The sequence below is a fragment of the Zootermopsis nevadensis genome, unplaced genomic scaffold, assembly GCF_977971745.1.
Source record: "Zootermopsis nevadensis isolate Lab colony 2312 unplaced genomic scaffold, Znev_1.0 Znev_ptg000017l, whole genome shotgun sequence".
Classification (NCBI taxonomy): Eukaryota; Metazoa; Arthropoda; class Insecta; order Blattodea; family Termopsidae; genus Zootermopsis; species Zootermopsis nevadensis.
This window is the reverse complement of record NW_028259149.1, coordinates 2,067,159-2,091,401: the sequence shown is the minus strand read 5'-3', so window position 1 is coordinate 2,091,401 and position 24,243 is coordinate 2,067,159. Positions and strand designations below refer to the sequence as shown.

Sequence of the window (24,243 nt, the reverse complement as noted above, 5' to 3'; positions counted from 1 at the left end):
ATGTAAGGAACTGTTTAAGAAATCTTCCACTTGCCAGCGAATTACCTCCAGGCGTGCTAGAGTCTTTCCCCTGTAAATTAGGCACCTTTAGAAAGAGGGTCAGAAAAGTAGTTACAAGCTAAGGGTTATTAAGTTGGGAATAAATGGTGATAAGTGAAGTGAAGTGTCTTAGTCTCCAAGTGATGAAGGGCTGTAGTTCTTTGGGATAAAATTTTCATGTACTGAGAGCGGACTTTATATTCCACTCTTAAGTATTGTGATTAATTAGTGGATGTGTGTTTTTTTATTGTGTCAGATGTTTTATTTTGAGTGTGGTATGTTGTATTGTTGTGTCTCATTGTATTGTTGTGTGAGTGCATCAGTTCATGACGTTTGTAATACATTACAGTTATTGTCTTATGTCTAGGTGGTATTAAGTTCTTTTTTTTAAGTTAAGTACTTGAGGTTGGATGGTTTTGTAATTTATGAGTTGGTTGATTTTGAGTGGGATGTGTTGTTTTTGTTGTGTCCTTTTTTATTGTTTTGTTCTGTCTCTGTGTTGATGTATCTCATTGTATGTTGTGTCTTATGGTTTTTGTTGTGTCCTTTGTTTATTGTTTTGTTGTGTCTCATTGTGTTGATGTATCCCATTGTTTGTGTGTCATATTGTTTTTGTTGTGTCCTTTTGTTTATTGTTTTGTTCTGTCTCTGTGTTGATGTATCTCATTGTTTATTGTGTCTTATTGTTTTTGTTGTGTCCTTTGTTTATTGTTTTGTTGTGTCTCATTGTGTTGATGTATCCCATTGTTTGGGTGTCATATTGTTTTTGTTGTGTCCTTTTGTTTATTGTTTTGTTCTGTCTCTGTGTTGATGTATCTCATTGTTTATTGTGTCTTATTGTTTTTGTTGTGTCCTTTTGTTTATTGTTTTGTTCTGTCTCATTGTGTTGATGTATCTCATTGTTCTGTTCTGTCTCATTGTTTTGTATGTTATTGTAGGACACTGCCACCGGGTATAAACCCATTTGCAGTCAATAATAAATAATAATAATAATAATTCTTGCTCTCATTATCGTCTGTAGTGGACTACATACAAAAGTTTCAAACAAATGCAGTATCCATAATATAAGTACAAGATAAACACTGAACTAAGTAAATATCAATAATTAAAACTATTCAAAGCTTCCCCCACTATAAGAATTCTGAATCACGATATAAAGAAGTTTAAGCCAACTCTAAATGAGTATCTCGCGTCTCACTCACGCCTCCATAGAGAAAATTACTTCTCAGCTATAATAAATAAATGTAAGCAATATGGGTTATATTTCTTCTTTACTTATTTAAATTACTGTCATAACTGTATAATTTATATTTGTTTTAGAAACGAGTATTATATTTGTTCTATGTTCTGCATCCTCGGTTTGGGGTTACGAAGGATCTATGGAATGTAAAATGTATGCAACATTTAAATTTAAAAGCCTTCCTTGCTGTTTGATACTCGCATAGTGCATGGAAATTGATTTCTCTGTCACAGGGTATGAATCAGTATGATTCCAGTTCCACTGACGTTACGAGAACAATGTATCGCATCCAAAGCCCAGGAGACGAAGAATTTATTCAACAGATCAACACATTAAAGTCTCTGTATGACATTACACTCATTTCGTATAAAATTCCGTTTCTGCAACAATAGATTCCTAAATTGTGGCCTCTTAATGGTAAAACGTATGGATATTTCCTACTTTTCGCCAACGATTCGTAGTAGTTTTCAGTACAGCACTGCTATGTGTCAGAATGAACATATTAACAATATGACACACGTTTGCACTGCTCTGTGGAACACCAGTTACTAGCATTGTTTCAATAAACAACCATAAATGCACTACATAACAAACTTATGTTTACGAATGAAAGAGGCTATTGATTACTTACCGGGCAAACCCCTCTCACAATTCTGCTTTGACAGGCTGAATGTTTGTAGTAATTATTAGCGATTTTCCTGACAGAAACACATATCAGCACGTATAGTATAACTTCCACGAGTGATTAAGATTATGAAATCAAGCACAACTTAACACAATACAGCACTCGCTTATGTAAAAAGAACACAGACATGCTAACTGAGCCCACTGCCATTGAATACCATCGGTTGGACCACCACAAAAATTCGTCTGCTCTGTAGAGCGAGATGTATTGACTTCACATCCGAAAGATAGGCTATGCTCTTCTCAACGTGATTCGTAAACTTTCTCACTAGATGCCAGCTACTACCGCCCACAGCGACGAAGGCGACATCTCTGCCAAGTATGTGGAAGCTATTCTGCCGGATGGATGTTTATAACTTCTGCATTTGAAATGTTGTGTTTTTCTTTGCTTAGTGCATATTATTTTTAAAAACTAAAACTTATACCCAAAAAATGTGTACACATAGTTGCAAATTGTAGTACAATTATTTTGTCTATTGTATGTCCTAATTTTAAACTACAGTATTTTGTTCTGGTTGTAAACTTTATTAAATGAATATATTTTCCATATAAAGGACAATGGGATTTTCACTTATGTCATCCTTCTGTCATTAAGATTAATGTGGAGTTTCACAATCTTGGATTTTGCAATGTCACTTTTAACACATGACACTGGATAAACGTCCTTACAAATAAACATAATAGCAATGAAACCGCTACTAGCTTTGTGTTTAATTTCTAATCTATTTATTCCGGTCCTCTTGTATTGGATACAAAACACTGTTTAAGAAGTCCTGTGACCAGAATATATTTGTGATATGTACAATATTCTTATGTTCTTTAGTTACTTTTCCATTCCAATCCTTGCAGTGTGCACAGTTTCCCTCACCGACAAACAACTTGTCATGTTGTGTCCGAGAGGTAACCAATAAATTATGAAATTCACTAACTGTATGTCTCACCTACTTTAAAATCAGTAACTCTGCATTTTTATGTGTTTTGTATGATTCTTGATGTAAACAGGGAAGTTGACCTATGGAATGGTGAAGTGTTTTCTTTGTATGAACTAACCATTAAATACTACTGAGGTGAGCTTTAGCTTTAGAGGGCGAAACCTTTGGCATACAAGAAAATGCTATTTAAATTCCCATACTATGAGGTTGCCAAGTGAACTTTAACTATGGGTAATAATATGACACAGTTATTTGCCATCTGAATAAACTAGTAAAATGAGTTTAAAGTTTACTCACCTATAGTTGTTATTCAGTAAATGAATAAAAATTAAAACTTGAAAGTTAAACTTAAACCAGCACATCCAAATTTATGACAGTGGTATTTTCTCCATCCTAAATATAATGGATGTATCACTAAATCAGCTTCAAGAGCCTTGTTTACATTGTGAAAGTGAGGTTAGAATTGAAGAGATTCAAAAATGCATCCTAACACTTAAAGTCAGAAACAGTGGATTTAGATAAGCAGAAACATGTAAGCACTGTCTTTATTTCAGCATCTCAAAGGACTAATATATATACTATAAAATCAAAATAATTTCATGGAAGTGATGGATTGGACTGTAGGAACACCATGATTTGAAAGTAGCGACTTATTTCTGATCATTTAATGACACTTCTAAAGTGTTGTAGCATGGAGTGGTCAGATCTGAATAATTAATTTGAAAGGATGTGAAAAGCCTGCAGTCAAGGTATATTTTGCCATTTATTTGAGAGAACTGAAAGAAAAAACAAAACCTGTCAAGATTGACGGTTTCTGTTGATATTCAAACCTGGGACATCCTACATATGAAGGAGTGCTAATCATTTGACCTCGATGCCTACTATGTAGGTATTGGACTTTACATATATGCACCTGCTCACACTCTTCATGAATGTGTCTCTCAGTGGGCAAGAAACCTCTTCCTCATTCCTAACCTGTTAATCCATTTTTGCAACCAGTTCTTAAAACCTACTTCATGGTAGAGGGTAACGTAGCTGCCCAGTTACAGCAACATTGTGCACATTAACCTCTTTTCTTGAAGCATTTGTAATTTTGCAGTGCATTTTTAAACAGAGAAATGCTATGAAGGTGAAGATAGTCATCTTCTGGATTGTGCTGTGATACTCTGGTAGAAGTTTTCCTGATGTTGGAGGCAACAAGCGTCTCTGAAACTTTGGTAAACTTCTACCAGATTACTTGTTATAAAAACCCAGAAGAGGAGACTAAATTCCATAAATGCTTGCTACTTCTTAGTTCAAAATATTTTTGTCTTCCTGTCCGATTTCTAAGAACCTAAAGATTAAAATATACAAAACAATAATTTTGCCTGTTGTTTTGTATGGATGTGAGGTGTGCACCGGGTATTGGTTGGGAAGTCTGAGGGGAAGAGACTGCTCGGGAGACCTAGACGTAGATGGGAGGATAATCTCAGACGGGATCTATGGGAGATAGGAGTTAAAGGAGAATGGATTTTGTTGGCCCAGGACAGGGTCCAGTGGAGGGCTTTGGTTAATTCGGTGATGAACCTTCGGGTTCTGTAAGCCATCTAGTTAGTTACTTAACAACCCATAAGACAGCCATCTTCATACTATGAATAATCTGTCCATCACCGAAGCTCAGAGAATAAAATAAAATTAATTACCTAGATCGTAAGATAAATTTCAGAATGTCACAGAATTTGTGCCCTGCAAGACTTGCTTGAAGGCAGAGTGACATAATGTTCTACAGAACTTACGGTGCAATGTAAGTTATGTGGGTTGCCTTTTTAAAACAATCAATCATGAAGGAGGGCACTAGGAAAAACACAAACCTCAGTATAAACACAGTATAAACCGAGATTTAAACCCAGAACTCCTGAATATGAAGGAGTAATAATGCTACATTGTGATATTCAGTGAGATGGCTATTCTTCAATATGATTATTACATTCTGTGTTTGGTTTTCTTCTGGGTAGGAAATTAAATAATGAACTACATAATTTATATTAAACACAAATATATTTGACATAAAAACATATTAAACATATAAAATACATAAGTAATATATATACATGGATTGTAGTATTGTGGGTTGTGATGTCTTGTAGTCTTTTAGGTTGGTTTGCAATATTTAAGAGAAACATATGTTATGTTTTATGAAATATACTCTGAAAATTGAGGCAAAACATTTCTCCACAATGCTGATAATGATCCACAAGAGTATACAGTGTCACAACCCAGAAGAACATAACCCACATTTTTAGCTGCCGTAATAACCTCAAATCTCATACTTAATATTACTTTCACAGTAACTTTACGTACAGTCCGTAAAGAAATTCACTGCATTATTGAGCATTCATTGTTAATCACGAGTTTCAATTAATCACAGTTCTTAACTTGATTTTATATAGTTTGACACTTTGAATTTAGGAAGACAGTTGACGCTTAGAAATTTTTATCTGAGACGGTCAGATTTTATACAGAAAAATTGGATTCTTCATAAGAACAGAATAAATAGTGTCAGATATTTAACAATGATGCATGAACTGCTTACATCACAGTGATAAATAGAAGAAATATGAAGATGCTTATGAATAGTGATATGGGAGTCCTCGTCATGGAAGTGATTGTAATAACCTCCATTGCCATGGGGAACCAAAAATATTTTTAACACTTTCTTGTGCATGAAGAACACCTACAATATCCTGCCCATTCCCCTTTCAAAACGACAGCTTGTGTCGTATATGCGAGTGATAATAAAGACGCAAAATTCTGCATTTAACTGACGGTAACAAATTAAAATATCTTGCACATCACGAATGGAACAATGCACGTATATAAAGAATTATGTATAACCTTTGTGTCTTATTTCACTTGTATATCAACGCGTTGTTGAATTTTACCATAATCTTATATAAATACAATATAATTCTGTAGTCTTATAATCTTGTCATATTATAATTTGAAGTAAACTAAAAAACTAAAAATTTCCCTGTTCCTTGGTCAAGTTTTCTGAAGGTTAGGGAAATAAAAATGTTTTGAACGTTTGTGAGAATTCCTATTACTTTTTCATAAATCATCAGTATTAACTTGAGGTATGAATCACGTCTTAATCTTATTTTAGTTACCAGTCATCTAAAGATCTTGCATTTCTGTTGGACTCCATGTAAGCTCAATGACTGTACGTATTCTCGAGGTTTCAAAAAATGGTTGGTTTGATCTGATACATTATCTTCTCTTTCAACTAATGATTTCCTTTTGGATTTGTATAGCATCCTTGTATGGCCCAAACTTAAGTTTGCATCTGTCATTTGGAAATATCATTAAGGTTTGAGAAATATGACTTCATTATAGGTTGCAGCATGTAGATGCCCTATTCCTCATTCAAAAACAATTATTTGCACTACCATTCTCAATTCTGTTAGTGAATAGAAACTTGTGTGAATAATTCAAGACCCTTATAATTTTAATGTATACATCACTTAAAAGTAAGTCCCTCAGAAATGTTTCTGCTGTTAATTTAATCTGGATTACCATCGACATGTTCGAAAGATCTCATATTTACCATCGTACATGACTCATTTATATTGAATAATCTTTCCTTTGTCTAGATTCCGCTGGTTCTATTTCATAAACCGCGGTTCGTGTTTCCATTTTACCTCTACATCTTACTCTAATAGAATTTTTATTTTATTTTATTAAATCCTCTTTATGCTGATTTCCTGTAATTAGTTTTTCTGATACTTTAAATGATTGGGCTAATCATTTTTTTAATTATTGCGTGACGTCACTTTGTAAAACCTGTCACCATCTTCAAGATGATCCGAATAAATGGCCTTCTGCAATATTTACAGTTCATGCCACAAACAGCACAGAAGTTTGCACTCTGGCATTCTTAGGTCCCCATTGGCCAAAACTATAATAGCTGGTGCTTTACCTCGAAGATGGAGACAGCCAGTTTTTCCAAAATAACAGCAAACTTTCCCACCCAAACATTTTTATCATTCAAGAATGAAAATTTATAAACTGCTATTACAGTTTGAGGATTTTTACATTATACTGATGCGAGTTCTGAATCAAGCACCGTCATGGGACTGTCACAGGTAGAAAATCCCTACTATTACCAACTCTGGGATTAAAACCCAAATTTACTTTCCTACCAGTTAGATCATCGCCAACATCCAAGAAAGTGTTCCAATCAAGAAGAAAATAAAGTCCATTTGGCCTCTTTGCTGGTAACGCATCAACCACACTGGTATCAGCGGATGCAGTTTCACCGCCACCAAATGAATCTGCAAGATCTGTTAATGATGGCCCTGGATCTTGTGTACTTTCTGCAGTGGAACTGTTGGAGGTTCCATTATTTGACTGCTGGCGCTTAATTTCATTTTTTATGTCTGCTGGTACTAACAGCAACTCTTCTAGAGACAGTGGGTCAGGCACATCTTTTATGTTACCAAGAGACAATGACTTATTGGTCTGTTTCTTCGGCACAAACAGTACCGGTAGAACATTGGCTACGTCTCCCTCAGAAGTCACCGTTTCATTGCTGCGTTGGACCGGTGGAAGAATGAAGGAGATCGACGCATTCAGGGCATCGATCTCATCTTGAGTGATCGTTCCATTATCCTTCATCAGCTTTTTGATGGTGTCCAAGAGTTTTGTGAGTCTCTGTGCTTCCAGATCTGTCAGATTGAGTGATGCCAAATGAACTGAGGGATTAAAAACATGGCCTTCAAAATTATTTGTCTTCTTCTTTGATAGAGCAGTTGTGAAGTTTGTATCAGGAAGAAACCCAAGATTTCCTAAAATTTCTTTCATTTCATCAGTCAAAATATCCATGTTGATATGAGGCATAGTTTCATTAGACTTAAACGCATGAGCAGGAACTTCATCAGCAATGTTATCGCTGCTATTTTTCAATGATTGTGCTTCTATTTTAAGTGATTTTTGTGATCTAAATCCATGGACATCACCATGCTCAGTAAAGCTTCCTCTACTTGGATAACCTTCATCAGAATCAGATGTAGAAACCAGGCCAAAAGATGCAAGGAACTGTTTCATGTCGCTACTCATCAGATACTTGTCTTCATCATCTTCTTTGCTTTCATTTTCTGCAAGAGGGAGCGGCTTGAAACTGAGGTATGAACTCGGATTGACAACTGGGCTTGCTGCCTGCTGATCATAGGCTTGTGCAGGGCCCTCGGTTGCCGATTCTTGGTACGAGGCCTGGCGAATATCATTTTCTGATGGGAGGAGCCCAAAAGATATCAGGAGATCTTTCATTTCGGATGACAGAGATTCTGCTGCTGCTGCTACATCTGGCATCGTAGTTGTTGTAGAAGTTGTCGTTGGTACAGTTTCTTGTCTCTCTTTGTCTGGAAAGAGTCCTATTGATGCAAGCAGTTCCTTAACATCATCGCGCATGACTGTCTTTTCTGTTGTAGTTTTTCCAAATGTTAGTTCACTAGCGGAATAGTGACTACTAAGTTTGGTTGATTCTGGAAGAGGATCAGCTGTTGGTGGCGTCACAAACATGATGACTTTATCTGATGTGTTATGGACTAAAGGTTCAGGATCTGATAGATGATCTTCCACATTGAAAGATGTTAGCAGATTTTTCATGTCGTGGGGTAAGTCAAGTCCAATGCCTGTAGGTTCTGGAGATGAAAGCGGTTCATCGGTAGTTATTGTGCTAGCTGGTTTAGTTCTCGTTTGGCTTGGGTTTGGCCTGAGTCCATTGGGAAGCTGAGTTTTATTTTGTAATGATGACTGGAGTTGTACGTTGTAGCCCAGATTAATATGATCGGGTGACGTATCGCCTTCTTGTAGATTTATCATTTCTGGATAGACTGTAGTTACAGCCTGTTGTAATGTTGAGAGCTTGGCTGATTGATAATAATGATCTGTCGTCTTGTAATTACTAATTCTTTCTGGATACACTGTTGTTACAGGCTGATCACCTGGAGATAACTTTGTTGTTTTGTAATGCTGGCTGATGAACTGTTCTGGGTCTGGCGTTGAAGTTGTCGGACGTCTTCGACGATGATAGTTGTGCTTAAATCTCTTTGTTGTTGAACTCTGTTCAGTTGTTAATGTCGTGTGCTGTGTTTCTGTTTCATAATTGTAATTTGTATCGGGATGTATGAATTGTGTGTCATAAGGTTTATGATAAACTTCATGATTGTCTGGACGTTCTTTTTCTTGTTGAAAATGCTGTTCATTAAACTCTGACTGTTCAGTAGTGGTTGAAGCAGATATTGTTGTTACTGAAGGATTAAATTTTGTCCTGACTGTAGTGACAACTTCTTTTGAGTTGTCTTCAATGAACTGTATTATCGGTGCCTTTGTGTATAATTCTTGAATTTTTGTTTCGCTGAGATTCTTAGCATTGTAAGGCATCACTAGCATCAAAGCTCTCATAGCCCTTAAATATTCCTCATGTGTTTTGTAGTTTTGTGGCTGTAAACCATTGATGCTTTCAGATTCTCCTGCTGGTACCAGAGTCTGATCCTGACTCGTGATGTTGTTCAGAATTTCAAATATTTCACTTCTTGAGAGCCGCGGCAGTTCAGGATTAACTGCTAAGATTTCTTCAACTTCTTTGATGGTTCTATTAACATCTGCGACAGTTAAAGGATAATTATCTATTTCATTAAAGTCCTCATTTTTTGATTCTGTTGGTCCATCATCGTAAGAACCTGCTAATGCTTCATGTAGTGGTTCATTTTGGGTTTCATTTTCGTTATATGGTTCAGGTACATAATTGGTGTCTTCTGTTGTGTGATCCTGTCCTGAAGCTGTTGGTTCAGTAAATGAAGTCTCTTCTGCTCTTGCAGTCAAGAAGAGAGCCCCAATAATGCAAAAACAGATCAGGGTCTAAAACAGAGAACACTACGTCATTACACTACATAGACTGAAGAACTTGTACTTATATGCAGTTACCTACAAACATTTAAATGTTAACCCAACTGTACAGGATCTACTGAGCATTTAGAAATCGTCTGGTAAAATCAAATGTTCTTACATAACCTAAAATGTCAGCATTATTTTTACAGAAACCCACCACTGAATAATATCTTAAGGCAGTTCAACTCAGTCATCAACTTTACACTGTTTCCTTAAGAACTAGTTTAATATTATTCTCCCATAAAACTAATCTCAAAATCTGTATCTTCTATTAAGTTTCCTGACTAAATTTTATACACGTTCTCATTTCCAACACGTGTTCTGTGTGTAATACGATCTCATCCTTCTTGATTTAATCGATGGAACAATATTTGATGAAAATTGTAAATTATGAAGCTTCATTCTCCATCCAGTGTTTTGTTCCTTCATAACGCTTGGTTCTGTATATATGTCTTAGATCCAAACATATTTCTAATCGTTTATCCTTACTTTCCTACTGTGTATACAGAATTTGTGGCTCTACAGTCCTTAAAGGACCTTAACTCCTCACACATGCGAGCTGTTTCAATCTATTTAGACGTTTGGTAAGACTCCTTGGACGAGTGATAACTGACCAAGCCCCCAGACTGGGCAATCACTGTGCCCGGCAAAGAATTGATCCACAGGTGTCCCAAAAAGACGTATATATACAAACATTCAATAAATAAAAATATACATTTTAACAAACTACAATATTACATAGGTACATCAGCAGTAGTACTTGGTGCATTAGCGAATCTAGTTTAGTGTTCAAAATGGCCACTTTTATGTTCTCCTCGAAAACAAAACACGAGGAGATTGATAACAAGGTTAATATTCCGTATTATGTGTATTCATCTTTTTGGGACCTACTGTGGTTATTGTTTATATATATATATGTTTTGCTTATAATTTAATAAAGAATTTCTTGTCAACTTCTTCACCTATCATGAAATAGGTTCTCTGACCTATTCATTTATGAATCATTTAGAATTTTGGTCACAAATTTGTTGCATCGCTTCAAAATATTTTAAAAGTGCTTTTTATTTCAAAATATGTTTCAGAAGTTCAAAAACATATAATAATAATAATAATTTATTTATTTATTTTCATTCCATGGATCCATAAGACAGTCAGATGAGAATAGGATAATAATAATAATAATAATAAGAAGAAAGGAGAAAGGAGATTTGTCTAATCCGGAAAACTACCGACCCATTACCTGTCTTAATACTGTATACAAGGCGTTCACCTCCATCTTGAACGAACGCATACTGCACCATATTGACCCTATCTGGAAAGAGGTATATGAGCAGCGGGGTTCGAAACGTGGCATTGCAGGTTGCAAGGACAATCTGTTGATTGACAGATGCATCTGTCAAGATGCGGTCCATTATAAGCGCAACCTGTCAATGGCCTGGGTGGACTACAAAAAAGCTTTTGACACAACTTCTCATGAGCTAATTGTCATCTTGCTCAAAGTGCTGAAAGTCCAACCTGACATAGTGAAATGCATTGAAAATCTACTACCGCTCTGGAAAACGCGCTTCATTCTAACATCTGGGAAGCGTGTAGTGTCAACCGAGTTGGTATGCTACCACCGCGGAGTGTTTCAAGGTGACAGCTTGAGCCCTCTTCTTTTCTGCATCACGCTACTTCCTCTTTCCGTTGTGCTAAGACGTGAACGTGGCTACATGTGCGGTGCACCGTCCATTCGTAGCCACAAAGTCACACACCTTTTTTATATGGATGACTTAAAACTTTATGCTGCCAGCGACAGTGGCATTCAAAGTGCACTGAACACCGTGCAAGTATACACTCAGGATATCGGCATGGAATTTGGATTGGACAAGTGTGCAGTTCTGCATTTGAAAAGGGGAAGAAATAGGGATTTCGGCGAAGACGTGCAACTCGTGGACGGAAGCATCATACACCATCTTGATGCCGAAGAGTCCTATACATATCTTGGTGTGAGTGAGAGTCACGTCCAGGATGTCTCCAAGGTCAAAGAGGCTCTGTGCAGCAAGTATAGACACACCCTACGACAGATTTGGAGTTCCGAGCTCTCTGGTAGAAACAAAGTCACTGCCACCAACATGCTTGCTGTTCCGATCCTGCTCTATACTTTTGGAGCAATGAAGTGGACAGTTAACGAGTTGAAAAACCTGGACAGGGCCACCAGAAAAATGCTGACCATGCACCGAAGTCTTCACCCTAAATCTTCTGTCCAACGCATATACCTCCCGCGTCATCTTGGAGGTAGAGGTCTCTTGGGTCTGGAGAATCTTCACAACAGGATAGTTCTGGGCACAGCTCATTCCATCATTAATAGCTCTGACCCCCTTTTGACATTCGTATGTTCGCATGAGTCTGCGGGTGTAGGGGCGTTTATATTTCAGGCGGCAAAGAGAGCAGCAAATGACCTCGGACTTGACTTCGACACCAGCTCAGTTGTACAGCGAAGACAGTTGCCCCTCTTGACACTGACGTCAGATCAATTCAAGGGCACTGTTAAGAAGGCTGAGCAAACTTTGTTGCTCAAACAACATGCAGATAAACCCATGCATGGGGCCTTCTTCAAAAATGTAGAAAAAATGGGCTTGTCAAAAGACCTGACGTTCGCCTTTCTACGGTCGGCTGGACTAAAGTCTGAAACCGAGGGTTTCATCTTAGCGTGCCAAGATGGTGTGGTAAACACACTTGTGTACCGCCGAATGGTGATGGGTGTGGGGGTAGTGGATACTGTCTGCAGGGCATGCCGAATGCAACCAGAGACGTTGATGCATCTTTTGTCGGCATGTAAACATTATGCCAGCTGCGCCTACATTCATCGACATAACGCTGCTTTACGTATACTCTACTACCACCTGAGACACTTTTACGGCATAGATAAGACACCCGTTTTGCCGTACGCTCCTGGGGACATTGAGTCCGTCGTTGAGAACGACAAATGTAAAATTTATTGGAACTATTCGTTCCCCACTACCAGGCAGTTAACAGCCACTAAACCTGACATCGTTCTCATCGATACCTCTGGATGCACCATGTATGTCATCGAGTTTTCGGCCCCGGCTGAAACCAACATAGTTGTGAAGGAGGCCGAAAAACTGACCAAGTATCAAGACCTTGTGTTTGAGCTAAGACAGCCGTACCAAGGATTCACTGTCAAATTAATCGTCCTTATAATTGGAGTTCTTGGAGGAATCAAGTCGTCACTGCTGGCTAACATCAAGCTCATTCCGGCATGCCAGCGTAACGCTGAAGCACTACTCAGCCGGATGCAAAAGGCCGTGCTTCTTGGGTCGCTCCGACTACTACGTGCGCACGACCCCAACTCACTGTAGCCGCCTATCTCGTGGTTCGAGCCGTGACTACAGTTTCATCTGGGCTGCAAGCATCGGAGTTATGACGGCAACACGCCTGAAGTTTTTGGCTGCTTGTGGACCAATTAAACAATTCATAATAATAATAATAATAATACAATATATTATAAAGTACAATTCATACTATTACATAAATTTCACATAATACAAAACAAAGGGTTCACCCAAAAAAATGATAAGCTACAAATAGATTACCCATTACACATAAGAAAATTTTATCACTTATTTGTAAAGAACATGAATCCATTGACAGAGTAAAAGGAGTGTGTATAAGACAATGCTTTATTAACTCCTGAGAATACGCAGTGCAAAATGAAATATTGGAAGATTATTATGAACCAGAGTGGATGTGGTCGTTAGAAAATGCAAAACCTACAGACATCAGTTAAAGAATTTGATAGTCAGTTGCATTACCGCTGTGGTAACATCCTCAATGTGTTTGCATTTGAAGACTGTTGTGCGTACACAGTTTTATTTATCAAATGTACTTGAACCTGCAATGAGCCGGGATAGCTCAGTCAGTATAGTGACTAGCTACGGGCTGGACGACCGGGGTTCGATCCCCGACGGGGGCAGAGGATTTTTCCTCTAGCCTCTGCGTCCAGACCGGCTCTGGGACCCACCCAGCCTCCTCTACAATGAGTACCGGGGTCCTTTCCCGGAGGTAAAGCCGGCCGGGGCGTGATGCTGACCACTCACCCCCATCTAGTGCCGAGGTCAAGGAAGAGAGGAGCTATACCTCCACTCACCCCAAACGCCTACATGGCGTATAGTGGGACAAACTTTACTTTACTTTACTTGAACCTGCACAATTCTGTAGTTATAAGAGGAAAGACTACAAAAGTCTTGTAGAATATCCCAGATTCATTGTGTTGTTCATACTGAGTCCTGGTTTACGTAATGGCGCCTCATTTGAAAGTTTTATCAACTACAAAGATTGGGTCCTTTTGGCCCGCTCTGATCCACGATCAGTCCAACTAGTCCCTCCATCTCTTAAATGTTCCTACTTTTCGATAGTAATCCAATCATGTCCGAAGAATTTTAACAGTTGGTATTCATTATCGACGTGTGTTCACAGTAATTCTGTTTACATTCCTCTGATTCTCTTCCGCACATGTCGAATGTATTTAATTCCTGTCTGTCGTAGTCACTTCTCATTTGATATGTTCTTCGGTAACTTTCCTCTGGTTTCTGAAACCTCATTTCAGCAGCTTCAATTTGTTGTAGAGGTCGCGCGAGAAATGTTTGCACATGCGCAGAGGACTGATTTTGGTCGTACGAGATGGACCCGTCCGAAGCACGCGCTAGAGGGGAGTCAGCTTCAGTTGGTGTGTAGCTCTAGCCGTGTTTAGTTCGGTGCGCCACCGCAGCTGACGCTGTGCGACCCCCCACTACTACTGAACTCCCCTCTCTCGGCTTACACATCGCGCATTTAGAGGCCACCAATACTCGCGCTACCTACAGCTGTTTTAGGTCAGGTTGAAGCATGCACTGAAATGAAGAAGTGATGTTATGGCCATTATTTTGTAGAATTTTTGGTATTATTTCCTGTTGGGGATTTATAAAGTAGTGTACGTTTAATAGTTCCATAATGTAATTAAAACTTTGTAATTTATTCTGTATACCCAAATTTCTGTTACTGCCAAACTGGCGAGCTAAACAATTAAATTCTAACTTTTTCGACTGTATAATTATTTATTATTATTCTTGCCCTTCTTTTCCTTTCATGGTTAGGACTTTTGTCTTCGATGTGGGAATAAATTATATAATCTTTTTCTATACTATAAAAATTTGTGATTTGTCGTTGTCAAAAATGACGTCATCAAACAATGTCACGTTATATTTGTTTACTCGGCATTGTTGTACCAACATAACAATGCCGAGTAAACAAATGACTTGTGTAAGACACTAAACTAACCCTCCCGAAGGGGGGCTTAGTTTAGTGTCTTACACAAGAATTTAAAACGCAACCAATCCTCCCATTCGGGGGGTTTGGTTTAGTTTCTTACACAAGATTTTAAAAACTTGAGCAGACAGACAGACTCAAGAGACCATAAACCTCTCCTCAAGATCCATATGCAACCTTTCTTCAATTGTTTCATAAAGTTTGGGGATTCATGAAAAAGATGGCACCCTAAAAGAACCTTTATCAACGCATATAAATATGTGTCAACTTGATTATCATCAAGAAAATAATTATCACGTTCTGAGAGCAATTATAAGACTTCGAAAATGGTTGTCTTCTAGGTTGAAGCGCCGTGTAGTCTGAAAGAAATTTACCAACGATAGACTCAGCAAGGACCTCTGAAACGTCGATAAACTTCTACCAGACTACACGGCGTTACAACTCGAAAGTCAGCCATATTAGAATTCACCGCCGTGGTAACCTCAAATCCTACTTAATTTTAAGAGTTGCTTATTTCTCAACATGAATGGAACTGAAATGTATTTGTAGTTGTAATCAGTGAAAAGATGAATTCCATTTCTATAGAATCCCAAAAATCCTTCGTGGAACTTTGGTGTGATGAGTCCCTTAAAATTAAGTTTACGCTCTGCGTCTGACTGATTTTTGGATTTGTGTCCGAAATGAGTAGGTAGACTCTTACACCTAACCACTGATTTATTACAGCTTTTTTCGCAAAGTACCCCTGTGAATTTTTTTTCAAGCGATGACAGGAAACGAACCAAGTACCGCTTGAAAGTGGTTTAAAATTAGCTGAATTAACGATCCACTCTACAACCTAAGGCCAAGTCTCACATAAGCGAGTCTAGCTTTCCCACTACGTCAGTTTATTTGTTAGATATACAGGGTGATTCAAAAAGGACTTTACAACTTTGAAAGTGTATAGAAATTTATTCAGAAGACTTATAGAATCGGTTGAGGTGTCATTTTGTAGCAAAACAAATCAAGTTTTAGCTCAAACAGTAATTTAGTTCGATGTGATTGCCATTGGTGATACTGCAGACATCCCACCTGAAATCAATTTCTTGCCAAAAACGATCCAGCATATCCGGTGTCACTTCTGCAACTGCGGCGGTGATTCGAGCTTTGAGCTCAGTGAGATTGGCAGGTAATGGTGGAACATACACACGATCTTTAATGAAACCCCACAAGAAAAAATCTTGAGAACGAGGTGGCCATGTTATCGACCCTGTTCGACCAATCTACCGACCTGGGAAACGGTTATTGAGGAAATATCGAACTTCTGTGAGGTAGTGAGGTGGTGCGCCGTCTTGCTGGAAGTGAATGCGTCCTTTTTGGTCATCTTCGTCTAACTGTGGTATGAGAAAATTTTCAAATGCACTGCCGCTTGCGCTCGAGGTGACGGAATTCGGTACTACAGCACAACGTGAGTCAAACTTGATTTATTTTGCTACAAAATGACACCTCAACCGATTCTGTAAGCTTTCTGATTACATTTCTATACACTTTCAAAGTTGTAAAGTCCTTTTTGAATCACCTGGTAATACAGTATACGGTTTACGAAATATTGTTTACATTTCGATGGTAGTGCCAGAAGACATTTGAAAATGGTGCTGTAGTAGACCGATATCAACCAAATTGAGATTTGTTCGGCGCGTTTTAATACAGAGCACCCCTCCATATGAAAATTTCCCTAATTCGTGAATTGGTTCAGGATATAAACACGTGGACAGACATAAGTACAGAATAACAGATATCCATGAACATTATCCACCTCATGCCAAAAAGTCATGACAACCCCAGTTGGTTTAACCGGTAACGCTTCTGATCTGCATACAGAATATTCCGGTTTCGAATTTCGGTCGGTATACCGATTATCCTGAGAATGTTCGTGATTTTCTTCAGACCTAGGCGAACAGCCGAACGTCGTGTTCAAATCTAGAATACAGAGATTGACTATCCTCATTGCTGTTTTCATGGTTTTCCTCAGTACCTCCAAACAAAAACACAGACGTATTTGATCGCTTCCGTGGCGTTCATTTAGAGTTCATGCCATAATATGACGTTAAATAACTGCTGTAGTTGATACATCGTCGTGGTAATAGCTATTAATGTGGGTTGGTATGGATGGGGTGTGCGGGATAGCTGACTCGACGTCCCTGTTTAACGGCGTGTTGTCGTAATCAGATTTACAGAGGCGTCTTGTGAAAATTTCGTATTGTTTAGTTTAGCCTTTCATGAAGATTGTGGGTATAAGCAGCGTCGAACATTGAGTATTAACCAACGTTTCGGCTAACAATGTAGTTGCCATCTTCAGGGTGAATTCTGGGAGCTTGAAAACGGCAGGCAGTAGGTGGCGAGTTTGAATCACCCTGAACATGACAACTACATTGTTAGTCGAAACGTTAATACTCAACATTAAACAGAGCTCACACTCGAAGCCCAAAGGACGAGAACTTATTGTTAATTCTGATCAGAATTATAGTCGTATTCAAAACAGCTGTTCATCATGGATATTAGAAATCAGTGCCTTACCAGTGCTAACCTAACAACAATAAATTAAGATATGATATGCGCCGCTTTGTTGGTACCACTGATCTCTGAAGTGGCCCAAATTTCCAGTAGTGAAAGTCTGTAACAAACGCATTTCATAATATCGTATTTATCCTTTGAAGCCGAAGCTCGTCTAATATTATTTAAGAATTCAGTCCGTACCGCAAAGAAAACAACACTTGTTAAAGCTGTTAAAGGAAATGATCGTCGATTACGAAACCCGCAACTGCAATTTGTATTTATGGGCGGTACACATAGTTCCGACAGGGATTTAGATTCTTAAAGGCTGCAGCTTTTGTCTGAAACATTTTGCAGTCTTTCTCTGCTCATATACGAAGACACAGATGTCCCAGAAAGATGTGTGTACGCATTTTATAAAAGTGATTCGTTCTCGCCTTTCGTCAGCTGCTTGTAGATCAGGACATGCTGTACCAACAAGACGGGGAACCCCCACATTACATCGTCATGTGGGGGGGCCTATCTTTATGACCATTTCTCAGGCCGGTGGATAGGCCGATAAAGAGGAGAGAGAGGTTAGGAGAGTTTGGTTACGTTAGGTTAGATTAGGTTAGGAGAGTTTGGTTACGTTAGGTTAGATTAGGTTAGATTAGGTTAGGTTAGGTTAGATTAGGTTAGATTAGGTTAGGAGAGTTTGGTTACGTTAGGTTAGATTAGGTTAGGTTAGGTTACGTTAGATTAGGTTAGATTAGGTTAGGTTAGGTTACGTTAGATTAGGTTAGATTAGGTTAGGAGAGTTTGGTTACGTTAGGTTAGGTTAGATTAGGTTAGGAGAGTTTGGTTACGTTAGGTTAGATTAGGTTAGGTTAGGTTACGTTAGGTTAGATTAGGTTAGGAGAGTTTGGTTACGTTAGGTTAGGTTACGTTAGATTAGGTTAGGAGAGTTTGGTTACGTTAGGTTAGGTTACGTTAGATTAGGTTAGGAGAGTTTGGTTACGTTAGGTTAGATTAGGTTAGATTAGGTTAGGTTAGGTTAGATTAGGTTAGATTAGGTTAGGAGAGTTTGGTTACGTTAGGTTAGATTAGGTTAGGTTAGGTTACGTTAGATTAGGTTAGATTAGGTTAGGTTAGGTTACGTTAGATTAGGTTAGATTAGGTTAGGAGAGTTTGGTTACGTTAGGTTAGGTTAGATTAGGTTAGGAGAGTTTGGTTACGTTAGGTTAGATTAGGTTAGGTTAGGTTACGTTAGGTTAGGAGAGTTTGGTTACGTTAGGTTAGGTTACGTTAGATTAGGTTAGGAGAGTTTGGTTACGTTAGGTTAGGTTACGTTAGATTAGGTTAGGAGAGTTTGGTTACGTTAGGTTAGATTAGGTTAGGTTAGATTAGATTAGATTAGGTTAGATTATGTTGAATTTTTCGTGTGGTATGTTAATTGAGGCGAGGAAAATAATAAGTTGAAAAATATATGTCTTGGGAGGGCTGTATAATGCTTCAAAATACAAGTTGAAAAGAACGCATGATATAATTGGCTTCTTTTGTTGGCACAGGTTAGGACGCGTTAGTTTTAATTATGTTCATTTAGGTTAGGTCCGTCAGGGCTAATCAAGACATGTTAGGTTTGGATTGTTTATTTTCGGTTAGGGAAGCTTAGTTTATGATAAATGTTCAGTTTCTTGTGAGTGCAGTTTTAGCAAACCCTTTACAATATCGTATCCTTGTTTCTATTGTTTAAGCCAGAACCAAAAGACTGTTGCTAGTCATCAGATGCAATCATATAAGTAGTTAATTGCAGTGAATTATTTTACTATGCTTGTTAGCCAAGTGAAGCTTTGTTATTTTTTGAAATTAGGCGTATTTACCAACAACAATGAGACAATTTTGATACATTTTGTCGTGATAACGGTTTGTCCATTTAAAGCTAAGTGACAATTATATGCACCAACTGCGAAAACATCCAGCAACTCTGCATTTTGTGTTTACGAGTTTTGTAGAATTCTCATTAACCAGTTTCTATTTGTAACGGCGCAATGTTATTTTCTTTGCGGTACGGCTTTCGCTCTATCGGCTGAAACATGGATGCGAACAATATGGCGAAGCTCGTTTCCTCTCTTTAAATCTATATTCATGTGTTGCACCTAAACAAAACCACGAAAATATCATTCGGTTGGATCTTCTCTTCTTCCGAATTCCAAGCAAGACTGATGCCCCTTAGAACGCTACACGCACAGCTGGTTATATATTTTAAACATTTCGCACTAGAAAAGATCCTTTTGATCTCGGATTTAAGTCATGTTGTAAATCGTAAGCTGCCTTCCTGTGACATTCACTCACTTTGCCTATTTGTGACGTCTCTGATACTAACCCAGATTCAAAACGACGTGATAAAAATGAACGCTTGTAGAGGTCGCGCGAGCAGTGGTGGCCTCTAAATACGCGATGTGTAAGCCGAGAGAGGGGAGTTCAGTAGTAGTAGGGGTCGCACAGCCTCAGCTGCGGTGGCGCACCGAACTAAACACGGCTAGAGCTACACACCAACTGAAGCTGACACCCCTCTAGCGCGTGCTCGGACGGGTCCATCTCGTACGACCAAAATCAGTCCTTTGCGCACGTGTCAGAACTTCTCGCTCGGTCTCTATGTTCATTTACTCGCACAACCGCTAGGTGTCATGAGCGTCAGTTCACCGTACAAACGGGCTTTCAAAAACGATGTCAAGCGGTGAGCGAGCATTCGGCGTGCCTCGTTAGTGCGGCGAATGACGTATTCTGTTTGACGGAAGTTGTATCTGTGTGCGTAGAATACGTAAACGTTCATAACTCATCGTAGACTTCTAGACAAAGACGGAACAAGGCCCTTTTCAAAATGACTGAATTTCGAGGCCTAATTTACGGTGGTACCCCGCCAGTTTCTAAAGTGACTGAGAAAAATCACGAAGACCTCTATCAAGTAGCCGGTCCGAGCCGAGATTCGAAACCAAGACCTCCCAAATATGAAACAGTCACCTGACCGTGACGTTCGAACCTGAAGAATGTAATTCTCATATCTTTCGACAGCTGTTATTAGAAAGGCGTTGTTAAACATTGGCCCTGCTCACCCCTCAATCAAAATTCACTTATACTCTAGTAATGATCTTTAAGCAGAACGTCATGGAGGCGTACAAGCGTCGCAGATGTAAAGCTCCATGCATTCTTAACCTCAGAAATTAAAGGCGATGAGAGGTTAACAACGATTTCCAACAATCGAAATGTGAGGATGAATTTTTCACAAGTGCAACTGATGTTCATTGTCGAAAAGTACTTGGCATCTTGTTCTTGCCAGAATACGTTTACGGATACATTTATTTTCTTCTGTGCAAAAGAAATCGACATTATCTCGTCTCGTGAAAAGTTTACACGCCAAAGAAATTCTTCACCGGGTTACATAAACATGAGGAAATGAGTGAATACACGCATCACTGAACGCAGTGGATATTTCTAACAATTAACATTTTTTTATTTTAATTTTAATGTTTTTTTACAGATAGTATATGTCACGAATAAGTTGCGAAATTTCCCGATCATGGCGCTGCTTCTAGAGCAATTTTGCACCGAGCAGCAAGGAAGTTTGGTTTTGTTATTTTTCATATGAAAAAACAAAAGAAAAGGAAAATGCTGAGGACAAAATACCTGTGGTGGATAGTTACAGTAGGTTTCTAGATCAATGCATGCCTTGTGGGTCTGAGCGAGTGTGTCCGGGAGAAAGTGGATAAACTTTTTTATATAAACTGAGGAATATCTTTGCCGGAACCAAATACCAGGTATTGTAATTGGAAAAAAAAGTTCGATAAGCAAGTATAATAACTGTTTATGTGACATCGAACTTAAACAGAATGCTCTAGCTATCTGATTTGTCACGAAACATTTTCAGTGTTTCATTTTAAACTACCAAGGACGAATGACACTTCAGTGCACTCTCTGGACGATAATCGGAACTACACTGATTCTTCTTTCTTTTGTTTTGTCACAGAACCTTCACAGATAAAACAATACAGTATGAGGGGGAGGGGGGGAAATTGCATTGTTTAGGGACATCGCTTAAAAGTGTTTTCTTTAATCGAGATCACGTGAATTTGTTTCGCCAGGATTCGCTACCTTCACATATTTCAACATGCATTTAAACGCCCAGCAGTGCGTTAACTGCCCTCAGGCCTGTACAGACGAACAGGATATTATTATTATAACGGGGCTTCTCCTACAATTCGATAACACTTCAGCGAAGAATGAATCTGAAGAAGGAAAAACGAAGCAATCGAGAATTCACCTGTATGGAACGAGGGACATGAAGGCACAGTCTTAAATTGGAAGATAATATTAAAATGAATAACACATAAATACGGTTGGAGGGTGTCGAAAAGATTCTTGTCGTACTATTAGCATTTTACGAAGGACTCTGCTCTACGTAATTGGTTACTTCGTGTGAAATGGGTTTGTGTTAATTTAGACAGAAAACCTGAAGATGAAAGATCATTTGGAAGACGTAATCGTACATGGAAAAATAATATTAAAATGGATCTTCATGAAGTAACTGAGGTGGTATGAACTGGATTAATCTGGCGCAGGATAGAAACAGTTTGCGGGCTTTTGTGAAAAAAAAAAAAGGAAATTAACCTTCGCGTTTTTGAAGGTGGGAAATTTCGTGACTAAGCCATACTTTCTGAACTCACAACGTATCCATCCACGGGATCACCGTCCGGGTAATTTCACATTTTCTCGTGCACCTCCGTCAGTGCGTGTGGAGTCCTTAAATGCCAGATCACCAAACGCGAAATCTGTCTTACAGTTTAAATGCTTGCAAGACAGATTTAACCTCGCCCTGACATATAAATAATTTTTAAATTCTTTCTTTATTTCGCAAGGGAAGTCTCAAGAAAAACTGGCTGACCTGAATGGCTTACATGACGATAAAAAAATCACTGCTACCAACACGTGTTTATAGGTTACGTTAAGCAAGCTTTTTTTTCTAGTCATAAGAATATATTATACGTGAGTTTATTTGGTTGTAACTCCATGAAACAGAGTCCTTTCTGTAAAATTTATAACCGCTTAGCTTATCAAGAAATTCGACGGTTATATAAAACCCGAATGTTCATTATCGTGTTAACAAGAGCCAACAAAACCTTCAATTCTGTCCACACACACACACATATTTCATTATATCAATTTTAATATTATCATCTCACCTATGCATACGACTCCCGAGTGTTTTATTACATTCCGATTAAAACTGTGTACGCATTTCTTGGCAAGTGCGTGCAACATGTCCTGTCCATCCCAACCGCCTTCATATTATCACCGTAACAGATTCTCAGACGGTACAAATTATTCATTTATCCTAATGCAATGTTTTACATCTTCCCGTTACGTTTCTCGTTTGTCTAAACACACAAATAAAAATTTTCATTACCTAAAAGGTCAGAAATACGAAATTTGGTGCCCAGAAGTAGTCCTTTTTCTCTAAATCTAGCGATGAAAATTTTATAAATAGTATAAGTGTAATAGTCTTGGGAATTATGACCTCTAAAAGCGTCTTTGAAATTATATATAAAAAACTTACGGAATTGCATTTAGAAAACTGAAACTTTTACCAAGTGTAAACAAATGTTTAATCTATTTTAAAAAGAATAATTTGGGCAGACTTTTGACTCATTACCAAGAAATTAATATTTGAAGTCACGTACCATGACGACTTGGTTAGCAGCACTGTTTCATTTCACACGGAATGACCCTTAATATATACCACGTTCCGTCCCTACTCGACCGAGTCTACGCTTATCGAACCCAACGTAAGAAAACTGTAGGCCCATTCAAATCTTCAGTACTGTAAATTCGATTTTCGACTTCTTTACCGGTTCTGTTTCTCTCTGTCTCCGTGCTATTGTCAAATAGGCCACGACTGCCTTCATCTACATCCCTACCTGCTCACCGTTTATCACCATCATCCCATATTATAAGTAATCTATATTATACCATAGGGAAATAAAAACGAATTTAAATAACTCAATTATCAACCACTACAAAGACGAGCACACTTATTGAACGTAATATGTTGGCGTGTTATAAAATGGCTGTTAATTTCTGTACTGGTTACCGTTATTTTGACGAATGTGATGACGGACTAATTTTCAAGCAGCGCACAAATCACTTGAAGCAACTTTATCTGCTCTTGACTGAACGGTTAACACTGTGTGTAAGCTAAAATGTAAATTAATTACCATATCAGAATGACAGAGAGGAGGCCTCGGTGCTCGATGCTGTTTCACCTGGCACGCACTGCACACACCTGCTTTCGCGACTACGACAACACAGCTACTGGCGGATTCGAACGAGGCCTCAGCCCCTCTCCCCTCGGCCCACTTTCAGCGGCCGAATGAAGTGCTAACTGACAGAGGCTACGAGATCGACCGCTCGACCGACCAGTCGAACAATCGACCTGCATGCGAGAAGCACCGTTGTGGAAAGGCAGTTTCTAGACATTCCACAGTTTCTCTTTCTTTCCTTTCATTTTCTCTATTCCTTCCATTTCTTTATTTGTCTTTTATCCAGTATTAT

At 38.5% G+C, this 24,243-nt stretch overlaps 2 protein-coding genes across 2 annotated transcripts in view; both read right to left on the bottom strand.

Moving 5' to 3' along the window:
* LOC110834257 (disheveled-associated activator of morphogenesis-like protein) overlaps positions 1 to 2,156 on the bottom strand; it is a 199,053-nt gene extending 196,897 nt beyond the window's left edge. Inside the window, exon 1 of the mRNA XM_087350060.1 lies at positions 1,911 to 2,156. The gene's annotated coding sequence lies outside the window, so the exon portion shown is untranslated. The remainder of the gene's footprint in view (positions 1 to 1,910) is intronic.
* Positions 2,157 to 4,913: 2,757 nt separating this feature from the next.
* Positions 4,914 to 23,992, bottom strand: LOC147873618 (uncharacterized). Its single transcript, XM_087350056.1, has 2 exons — positions 23,907 to 23,992; positions 4,914 to 9,792 (listed from the first exon to the last, which is right to left on the bottom strand). Exons 1-2 carry the CDS (start codon positions 23,907 to 23,909, stop codon positions 7,000 to 7,002), a joined length of 2,796 nt encoding a protein of 931 aa, XP_087206182.1. The 5' UTR covers positions 23,910 to 23,992; the 3' UTR covers positions 4,914 to 6,999.
* Between the last annotated feature and the right edge of the window lie 251 nt (positions 23,993 to 24,243).